Source organism: Leptopilina heterotoma, unplaced genomic scaffold (genome assembly GCF_015476425.1).
Source record: "Leptopilina heterotoma isolate Lh14 unplaced genomic scaffold, ASM1547642v1 Lhet_199, whole genome shotgun sequence".
Taxonomy (NCBI): Eukaryota; Metazoa; Arthropoda; class Insecta; order Hymenoptera; family Figitidae; genus Leptopilina; species Leptopilina heterotoma.
In genome coordinates, this window is record NW_025110915.1 from 613,713 (window position 1) to 624,683 (window position 10,971).

General features: G+C 23.2%; 1 protein-coding gene across 2 annotated transcripts; it reads right to left on the reverse strand.

Moving 5' to 3' along the window:
• Nucleotides 1-3,251: 3,251 nt before the first annotated feature.
• LOC122501064 (uncharacterized protein DDB_G0283697-like) lies at nt 3,252-9,084 on the reverse strand. 2 transcript variants are annotated; one of them, XM_043610306.1, is made up of 6 exons: nt 8,813-9,084; nt 8,575-8,720; nt 8,121-8,251; nt 5,682-8,041; nt 5,246-5,309; nt 3,482-3,606 (listed from the first exon to the last, which is right to left on the reverse strand). In XM_043610306.1, exons 1-5 carry the CDS (start codon nt 8,908-8,910, stop codon nt 5,294-5,296), a joined length of 2,751 nt encoding a protein of 916 aa, XP_043466241.1. In that variant the 5' UTR covers nt 8,911-9,084; the 3' UTR covers nt 3,482-3,606; nt 5,246-5,293. The 2 variants fall into 2 exon arrangements, with proteins under 2 accessions (XP_043466240.1, XP_043466241.1); XM_043610305.1 differs by lacking the exon at nt 5,246-5,309 and having other exon boundaries at nt 3,252-3,606.
• Nucleotides 9,085-10,971: the final 1,887 nt, after the last annotated feature.

Genomic DNA, 10,971 nt, shown 5'->3' on the forward strand with positions numbered 1-10,971 from the left:
AACGGAGTGATAAATTATGAAAGAAATTAATTAATTAGACAACTACCTAATTGATTATTATTAATTAATTAAATAAAACACAACAATTAATTAATAATCATTTATTATTAATCCAAAATGTATTAATTGCAAATTAACAATTAATTAATAATCAACTAATCATTGATAATTAATTAATAATCAATAATTAATTAATTAATAGTTATTAAATATTTCATGAGGAGTAAATTAATTCTCCTATAATTCAAAAAAAAAAGTCTTTTCGTTATTGAAAAAAATAATTACTATATTATACAAAAATGTTATTGTTGAAAAATAAGATCGCCATCGTTTACTTGGCCTAAATAGTTAATTTTAGAATTATAAAAAAAATTTAGAATATTGTTAACTATATACGAAATGTTGAGAAAAAATTGCAATTATTATAATTATCAAAGAAGTTATAGTGATTTATATAAATTTCCATATAATGTAAAAAAAAGTAATTTGCACCTTAGTTTTTGCAAAAAAAAAAAATAATCTATAAGTGGAAAATAAAATTTTTATTTATTATTTATGAAATTGTTTTTACAGTAAATTTATTTATTTGTCGGTCGGACGATAAGTTCTTCACAGCGAAAAATAAATAGTAAAAATAAATTTTCAGTCAAAGTGAACCATTATTCGAAAAAAAAATTGTTAATAGCGAAAGAAATTACAATATCATTTGGCGAAACATTTTTTTGTTACATTGCTCGTCTACTGTCAAACATTTATAAATTAAATATTAAATAAATGAAGCTAATGAGATTAATTTAATTATTACAAATTTAATAAATAAATTCAAATTAGTTTAATTATTGTTAATTTTTTTAAAAATATTTAAATGATTAAAAATGAAATAAATATTAAACAATAAAATATTAAATAAACATTAAATTAATATAATATAATTCTTTTTTTCAAAGAGAAAATAAATTTCGAATTTTAAACATAAAAATAAACGGAAAAAGTTGCTAAAAATAAATTAATTATACAATTGAACAGTAATAAATCGAAAAATGTTTAAATTTAAAAAAAAAAAGTCAATAAATTAATAGAACGGGTTTTTTCATAGTCATAATATAATTTTTCGTCAATCACATATCTTCATATTAATAATCTAAAAATTATACTCTACAAATATGCACTAGTATGCGAAAATAAAGTGAGCCACTAATTTAAAATGCAAAACAAAAAAAAAATTCTTCATTACCTGAGTGATAAATATACAAAACTACTAATTTTTGAAACAAAATTTTTAGCTAATTAAAAAAAAGTTTAAATTAACGAAAAAAAAATCTTAAAATGTCAATAAAATATCTCATGCCCTTAATAAAAAAAATATAAGTAATACCCGCAGAAAAAAAAAAGATTACCGAAATTTTGACAAAAAAAAAGTATTGAAGTAATTTCAAGAGAGAATAAAAAATCGAGAGTGAAAAAAAGGAAACAAAGAAAAAAGAATAGTGGAAATAATCAAAGAATAGAGAAAAGAATAGAAAAAAAGAGAAAATAATTGTAAGAAGACGAAATTGAAATGTGATGATGAGATAAAACAAGATTCGAAAAGTCAATATTCCTTTGTAGATTTTTACTAGAAATGGAAAAATATTTTTTCGAATTAATTTTTCCTCTGTGTTAATTAATATTATTATTAATATTATTATATACCGAGAGATTAATTCAGGAATTGGTATGAAAGTCAATCTCTAGATGTTATATGCGTGTAAGTGTTTTTTAGATTATTATAAGCGTCGATCAATTTTTCATGTGTCCTTATTAACAAAACAAAAAAAAAAGTAGCGTGAAATCAAAGTCAATATTTTCAATTTTTAGAGTGAAACAATAAAAAAAAAGAGAAAAGAAAGAAAAGAAAAGTTACCCTACGATTACCAATTTCTGAAATGGTCAATTTTTGGATTAGACCGAGTCCCAAGAGTGCGCTCACGATGAAAAAAAAAACAAAAAAAAAATCGACGAGGTCCGTTCTTATAAAGGAACTTCAGTTTTAGAAACAACTTTCTCAACTTGCATTCAATTTTTTCAAAAAATAAATCCAAATAAATAAAAAAATGGAAGAAATAAATAAAGTCGAAAATTAACTACGGAGAAATTTTCTTTAGCTTTCTTCAAAAATCGAATTTGTTTCTACTTTGCAAAAACTGAAAATATATTGTAATTTATAATTTATTAAAATAATTTAAAAATTTAATTTTTTGATGAGAAAAATTGAATGCTAATTGAACGTAAAAATATTGTTAATCCTGATGATGAATTTTTAGATTTATTATTAAAATATAATATATAAATGGCGATTCGCGAAAAATATGAATGTTGATGTATATATTTATAAATAATTGCAATTCTAATTAGATGCTAGTTTGCACAATATATTGTTATTCAGTTGAAATTTAATATACTGTACAGTAGTCAATTTCAGATTTGAGCCTCGTCGAGTCGCTATAAAAAAAAAAAAATTATTTGCATTCTCACGAAAGCATAAATCGAAAGCATCCTAAAGCGTCAATATCGTTAGTCATATATAGCTTAAATAGTTATGTACATAATTAATTGTTGTAACTGCGTCTTAAATGATGAACAAATATGTATACATATACCTCTATATATACAAGAAATAAAAAAACATACACACTGTAGTTGAGAAAAAAAAATAAATTCGCATCACGCACCATTTACGAGAAAAAAAACAGAAAATAAAATGTACTATTACAAATGAAAAAAAAAAAACGGAACGATGTAATATTACAGTTGGATTTTTAGTGACGAGAAAAAAAGACACTAGGTGTTATGTAATCCAATGTACTTGAATCGTTTAAAACAAATAAAGCTATTGCTAATTATTGCAGTCACAGACTTTTTTTATTATACAATTATTTTTACGTGAGTTACAAAAATGAAATTATCAACTAGATTAAAAATATATTTTTCTCATTTTCCCTCATCGATTTTACTGTACAAACATACACGATTTTTTAGTTCTTAATTTAAATACAAATTTAGGGGAAAAAAATGAAAAAAAAGTAAAAAAATGAGAAAAGAATGAGAAAAGAATTTAAAAAATGAAAAAAAAATAAAAAAAAATAAAAGCAATGGAAAAAAGAATAAGGAAAAAAGAATACAAAAAAAGACAAAACGAATAAAAAAAAGAAACAGAACGAAGGCAAATATTAATTTAACAATTAATAAATTATAAAGGAAAAAAAAATTAATTTAAATTTGGAATTAATTTAATGTTGAATAATGTAGTAAACTTCATGACATTGCATTGAGTTTGTAATAATAATTAATCGATAAATGCTTTAGAATATTGTTGGCATTTATGAGTGTGCAATGTGTTCACGTAAATGAACTCGAAATAAGTTATTGTCTATAAAAATTTCTTCACAAATATTACACTTCATTTCCTTCACTGGCATTTCCAAATGAATCTCTTTGTGCACATTAATTTCGTCCATTGTGGAAAATTTCAATTCACAATTGTTACAGGGAAATTTTTCCAATTTTTCCTCCTCGACTTTTGGTGATAATGAATTTTCCAATGTCTCCTGTGGTGGATCCATATTCCTGGTTGAAATTCAACGATTAATTCTTATTAATTTCTTTTTTATTAATTAGAAATAAAAAGTGTAATTCATGTTTGCTGTCTTTCGAAAATACCGTTTGGGAAAAAATTAATAAGATAGAACAAAATTCAATAATTTTTTAATACGTATAGTTTTTCTTGATTTATTAAAATTGAAAATATTTATCTTACGATTATTTTGGAACGTAAATTTTTATGTATACGGAAAGAGAAGACAGCAAAAATAACAGGCCTCGGATCGAATATAAAGCGCAAAAAAGTCGCTTTAGTCGATTAAAAGTCGTTTAATTTATTCAGTTTTGTCACAAAAATTCCATTTTCTATTTCCCTGGCTTTTTACTGATTTCTAAAATTTACTGATTTAATATTAACTTATTAAAATACTCCTTATTTATTTTTCAAAAAAAAAAAAAAATTAAAACTTTTTTAAATTTGAATTTCAAACCTTCTAAAATTTAATTATTTTTAAAAATCACAACTGTAATCATCCTTACAAAATTCAATTATTTTCTACAATTTAAAATTAAAATTCATTTTAGAATCAATTAATTTTAATAATTTTACGACAGTATTTCGAGAATTCAATTACTTAAATATAAAAATCAATTTTTTTAAATAATTGTTTTTGACATTTTTTATTTAATTTAATTTAAAAGTTTCAGTTTTAATATAAAAGTTATTAATGTAAATAATTGAAAATATTTTAACAAAAATATTGAAAATAATTAATTTTTAAAAAATTGTAATAAATAAATTCTTTAAATTCACTTTTTCAAAATATTTTTAAATAATTATAATAAGTCTTTAACGTCCGAGTTAAATGTCTTCCTTTTTCTTTCTTATTATTTTAAAATAAGTTTTTAAAGATAATAGAATTTTCAATTATATATACAGTAGAAAATTTCGCAATGTAATTGAAGTTCGGTAATATTTTTTAAAATAATTGAATATTTTGAAAATATAAAACATATTAGCAAGTTTTTGAAGAATTTTAATTATAATTATTAAAATACGTATTTAAGAAACTGATTAATTTTTTGAACAATTTCAATTGAAAATTTTCCAGATGATTTTTATCTCCAAAATTTCAATAACAATTTAAAAAAAATATAATGTTGTTAATTTTTCATTATTATTTTTTATAGTTTTTAATTTAAGTAATTTATAAATAGGTGATTTTTGTAGATATTTGAATTTTTCGAAATATGTAGGAAAAAATATGGAAAATAATTAAATTTTAAAAAATTAGTAGTAAAAAAATTCTAAGAATTACATTTCTAAAAAATATCTGAATAAAATTCTTGGAATCTAATTTTCATTAATTTTTAATTTTCATAATTTTTATTTGAAGATTTTTCATTGAAACTATTGAGAATTCAATTATTTTAAAAATTTGTAATTAATTTTCTTCAAAATTTGATTTTCGAAAATTTTTAATGAAATACTTAAATCAAAGTCAATTAGTTTTAAAACAATTTTACAAAATCTCAATTATTGACAAATTTTACAATTATATATTTCAAAAATTTAATTATCTTAAAAAGTTTATTCAAAAATAATTTTTGAAAGATTTGATTTATTTTTTGCGATAGAAAAATCGAAATAAATAGTATTTTATACCAGAAAAGTGATATTTTGTTGTAGTATTCGGAAGAATAGTCGAAAATGTCATACTATTCGAGGCCTGTAATAAGAAAATTAAATCATTTGTTTTCATTCATTAAAATATTAAAAATAAAAATATCTTTCGATTATTATGAAATTAAAATTTTTATATATATACGGAAAAAGAGAAAAATGCACATTCGTGAATTTTACAACATTTTTGATCAACGAATTGTTAGGAAAAGTACTTTTCAAAGCAAATTTTTATAATTTTTTGCTTGATTTTTTTTACAAAATTTTATCAATTTCTTGAAAAATAAAAATTTGTAAAACCAAAAATTATAAAAATTATAAAAAAAAATTTAATAATTTTTTTTTAGTAAAAAAATTAGAAAAATGTAAAATACTTGAAGAATTGAATAGAAAGAAATAGAAAAGAAGTGAAATTTACCTCGATTGGTTTTCGATGGAAATTGATTTACAATCAGGAGTTTCAAAAGGAGCCCAAAGCACTTCAGGTTTAATGCCATGCATCGTGAAAATATGATCTTTCACCAAATCCCTAGTTTCAAATGGTAAATCGCAAATATCACAAGGGTAATTTTCTACATTTTCCTCTTCCAAATCAATTATTTCATTCACCAGACAAATACTATTCGTAATTTTTATTTGATTCTCCACTTTTTTCTCAATAGTCTTCGCCTCTTCCTTCTTCTCAATTTTCTCCAATTTCCCATCTATTTTCTTCTTTAATTCATTCTTTGGCACTTCTGTTTTCTTTTCCTTCTGACTATTTGATGTTCGCAACAAATTTTTTATTTCTTTCGATTTATTTCCCACGTTTGATAAATCCTGTTTATTTTTCAATTTACTACTCAAATTTGCAGTTTTCCTGATTTTTTCCTTTTGCATTTGCAATAAATTAGAGACTTTTTTCGAATTTTTTAATACTCTCATCATATCGTTAACATTTTTCGTCTTATCCTGTAGAGCTTTAAGTAAATCTTTCGCTCTTTTCTTAGTCTTTCCTATTTTTTTCTCGTCATTATTTTCCTCTTTTGATAGTTTATCTTCATACTTCTGCAACACCTCGTCGGATATTTTTAATAAGTTTATTTCCAATTTATTTTTCTCCTCCAATTCGTAATTTCTCTTGCACTTGATACACTTGATAATTGTACCACCATTCAAAGTTATTTTTGTGAATTGACAACCATTTTTACATTCAGTTTTTTTTGTAATATTTTTGTCATTTAGATGATTTTTTTTCTTTTCTTTCAATGGTTCCGTTTCTGATAAATCTTCTTTACTAACATCAACAGCATCTGATGCAGAATCGTCATCCCAAAAATTTGACGAGACATCGTCGTCTTCAGAATCATCACAGTCATCGATATCTGGGTAAATATCGTTAAATTTAATAACCGACTCGTCGTCTGAATATGGTAATTGTACAACACTTTGTATCGAATTTCGATAAATATTACCACATTTTTCGCATTTATAATTTTGTGAATTATCGTAAATTATTCTTGTCAATTCACAATTACCACCGCAAGGTTGAATATTTCCATTATTTGTAAATATCAAATGTTCCGCAAGTAGTTTCATTGATACTTTCGATTCTGAGAGAATTAATTTTGTTGAGTGAGGGATAAATTCTATTTCCTTGTCTAAACAATAAATTGAATTGGATATTTCCTGATTGGATTTATTTGTCACGTTATAGATATTATTGCAATTTATACAACGGAATTGGGTATTTTTATCGCATGTTTCTTTTTTCAATGCGCATCCTTTTTTGCAACGTTTATCCGTGGAATTTGTTGGAAGATCACTGGATTTTATTTCTTGAGAATTATTCCGTGGTTCTGTAATATTTTCATTCGTTTCAGAATTATCGGAATATATTAAATACTCTGCTTCCATTTCTTCTTCTTCTTCTTCTTCTTCATCGTCGTGTTTGTTTATTTTTTCTCGGTGGTCTTCTTGATTTGAATTTTGCAGAAAATGTTTATTGGAATTGGAAAAAAAATATTTTTTTCTATCTTCTTGTTGGGGAGTAGTTTGCAATTTCTTTTGATTCGTTTCAATTGTCTCGTCATCATCAGAAATTATCATAAATTCTTCTTCAGCGTCTTTGTGTAAAGAAGTTTGCAATCTATCCTCATTAATCTCTCCTACAATCTCTTCTGTCTCACTTTGGTTGGAAAATACTAAATATTCTTCTTTTCGATAAGAGGCATTTGAGGGTTTTAATTTGTCTTCGTCGTCAGAAAATTTTAAATACTCCGCTTCATAATCCTCTTCATCGAGAGAAGAATCTGAAGATTGTAAACTATTTTGATATGATTCGTTTTTTGAATTTTGACCCAAAAACCTTAAATTTTCGTCCTGTTTTTCCTCCTTTTGATAGTCATTTGAATTTTCTTGTGTATGCCGATTCGTTTCAGGTACAAAATCAAAGTATTCGAAATTTTCTTCGTCTTCTATTTCAATTTTATCTATTATTTTTTCCTCTTTGCCTTCTTCTTGATCTGCTTGTTCTGCTTCTTTTTTTTTTTCTTCTTCTTCTTCTTTTTCCTCTTTTCTTTTTCTCTTTTCACTTGCATCACTAAAATGTTTCACGACACTTTTCTGATTTTCATTTATATTTTCGCCATTCTTTTGTACAGTTGACTGGATTTTTTCAATATCAATTACCAATCGATAACGAACAATTTTCTTTGAGTCTATTGATGTTTTTCGCAAATTATTTACAGTCGGAGTGATCATTGACGACTTTTGAGATTTCTTTTTGTCCTTTTTATCCTAAAAAGAAAATTTACAGTGAAAAAAATGATAAATACATGGAGAATTATTGGAAAAATAAAAATTGTAAAATTCATACAAGCAATGAAGAATCTTGATTCACTTCTAAAGAAGAATTTGGTTCTTCTTTGATTTTTTTAGTTGGCGGACCTTTAGATTTACGTTTACCAGATTGTGGAGTTTGTTGAAACTTTCTCTTATTTGGAAGATCTGTAATGAGACAAAATTATTGAAATTTTATTTTACAATTAGCAGAGAGTGTTTATATCGACATTAGTCAAAACAAAATCGATAAAAAACTTTTGTAATTAAAATACGGAAAAAGAACCAAAAATAAATAAAAATATAGAAATATAAAAAATGTTTTCAAACAAATATATAAAAACTATATTTAAGAGATAACAGTAGGCACTTGAAACAAATATGAAAAAATTGTGTGCGCGGTAAAAGAAAACACCTGAGACTATTTTTTGAGGTTATGTTATGAAATCAGGAAAATTATTTCAGAAAGTAGAGAAAAAAACTAAACTTACCAAAAATAGTCGGAATCGCTCTGGGCTTTAATCTCAAATCCCTTGTAATATATCGTTTTTCAAAATGCAATTCACATAATCGAAAGAAATTGTTATCTTTAACGTGCGAAACTTTCTTACAAACATTCTTCCAATGGTCCTGTAAGCTATTAGAAAAAAATCATTGCTCGTAATTAATTAGATCTGTAACAGGACATTTTATTGTTTATTTCAGAAAATAAAACAAATTTCCAATTACCTTTTATCTTTTGGATATGGATAAAATTTTATCTGCCGACCGTCAATTTGTGTTGACAGATCAGACTGACAACTCCAAACACTACAGTTCCAAAACATAATTTCTAAAAATTAATTCCAATTAATAAGACACAGCACTTGATAATCACATTTTTAAATACTTGATTGATATTCATTAATTATCAACAAAAATAACTGCCAATGTTATTGTTTATTAGAGAACAGGTTAGCCATGCTTATTTCTGTGATTGTACATTTACATCAAGTGACATCTACTGATCACTTTTGTAACTTATTATTCCTTCGTCGGTAATTTAAAATTTTGCGATTATTTTATTTTTTTTAAACTGGTAAATATTAATTTTACAAATAAAAAACATTTTCTTTGTACGAAAAATATTATAAACAACAATTTAAATTTGTTTTTTTGCTGTCACCTCTAACGGTAACTTTTGACTTCCCCACGGTCGGTACATTAACGAAAAATTCAAAATTAATTAAGAATTTAAAAATAAAAAATAGTCAAAAAATTGTTTATTAACATTGTTCTATAATAATATTATTAACATTATTATTAATTAAAAGTTTTGGATTGTATTTATTATTTTTTAAATATTTAATTTTCCGCAACGTCCAGTGCTGCCAACCGTTGGACAAACTCCAACATTCGGGATTTCCCTGCAGCTGTAATTGTTGAAAACTGTATTTTTTTATATCAAAAAAAGATTTATTACAAGAATATAACCCGAGATATTGGTTTTAAAGTTATGTAAAACAATTTTCCCCGGGTAATTAGCATAATTAAGTCATAAAACGCAATTTAATCTCTAGTTTTGTGCTAATTTGAATTCAAATGTAGGTTTACCGCCATATTACAATGTTATTTTGCAAAAAAACATTTTTATCATTAACTATTAATATTATTAACATATTAATTAATTAGAATAATAAAAGTAGTAAATAATAAAAAATAATAAGGATTATTATTTAGTGTTATAATTCTTTTATTCATATTATTTTTGAATTTATTTACATTAAGATAATAATAATAAATCAGGTAGTTTTAGGGTATTCCCCTTTCTTTTTTACAAAAAATACATTTTATCCCTTTATTCAAATTAAATAATAAATAATATTTGAATAAATTAGTATATAAATAAATAAAGGTACTTTTAGGGTAATCCCCTTTTTCACAAAAAATGTATTTTATCTCTTTATTTAAATTAAATAATAAATAATATTAGAATACATAATGTGTATAAATAAATAAGCTTTTCTAGGGTAATCCCCTTTTTCAAAAAAAATATTTTTTAATCCCTTTGTTTAAATTAAAAAAATGTATTTTAATATATTTTTCTAATTAAAAGTTCTTATTGTTCTTCACTATAAACGCTTCGCACTCATATCTACTAAAACCTACTATTTACTACTTTTTTACGTTATGCTACCATTTTGGTTCTTTTTTTAAATTTCAGCCACTTAAAGCTAATATTTCTGTTTTTTGTTGTTGAGATTTTACACTACTTTAAATTCGCTAATACTAGAAATGAAAAAACTATTCACAAAAATTATGATCAAATTCTTTCAAACGATTCAATTATTTTCAAAAAGTACCTAAAGTATTTTTTTTTTTAAACTTTTGATGAACTTCTAAACAAGAATTCAATTATTTTTATAAATAATAAAACTCGTCGAAGAATTTAAATTATTTTTAAATTTTAATACTATGTTAAGTTAATTAATCGAAAAATTCAATTATTATTTTCACAAATTAAGTCTTCCACAAGAATTCAATTATTTTTAAAAATAAAAAAAAATTTCACAGAAATTCAATTCTTTTTAAACATTTTAATAAAATTTTTCGCAAACATTAAATCATTTTTATAAATAATAAAATTCTTCTCAGGAATTGAATTATATTTGAAAATTTTAATAAAATACTTTGCAAGAATTCAATTATTTACAAAAATATTAGAATTTTCCACATAAATTCAATTATTTTCAAATATTTGAGTAAAATTGTGCAAAAGAAATCAATTATTTTAAATACAATATTAATTAAATTTTTTTAAAATCCAATTATTCTTTTCGATTTTAATAAAATTCTTCCCAAGAATTCAATTATTTACATAAATAATTCATCCAAAGAATTCAATTATT

Bases quoted from the DNA above. Each gene is read 5' to 3' on its own strand.
- LOC122501064 (XM_043610305.1), bottom strand. From the start codon at position 8,910: ATGTTTTGGAACTGTAGTGTTTGGAGTTGTCAGTCTGATCTGTCAACA. The intron at 8,042-8,120 runs GTATGAATTTTA...TTTTCTTTTTAG, and splicing joins ATCAAGATTCTTCATTGCTT to GATAAAAAGGACAAAAAGAA. The intron at 3,607-5,681 runs GTAAATTTCACT...AATTTCAACCAG, and splicing joins TCCATCGAAAACCAATCGAG to GAATATGGATCCACCACAGG.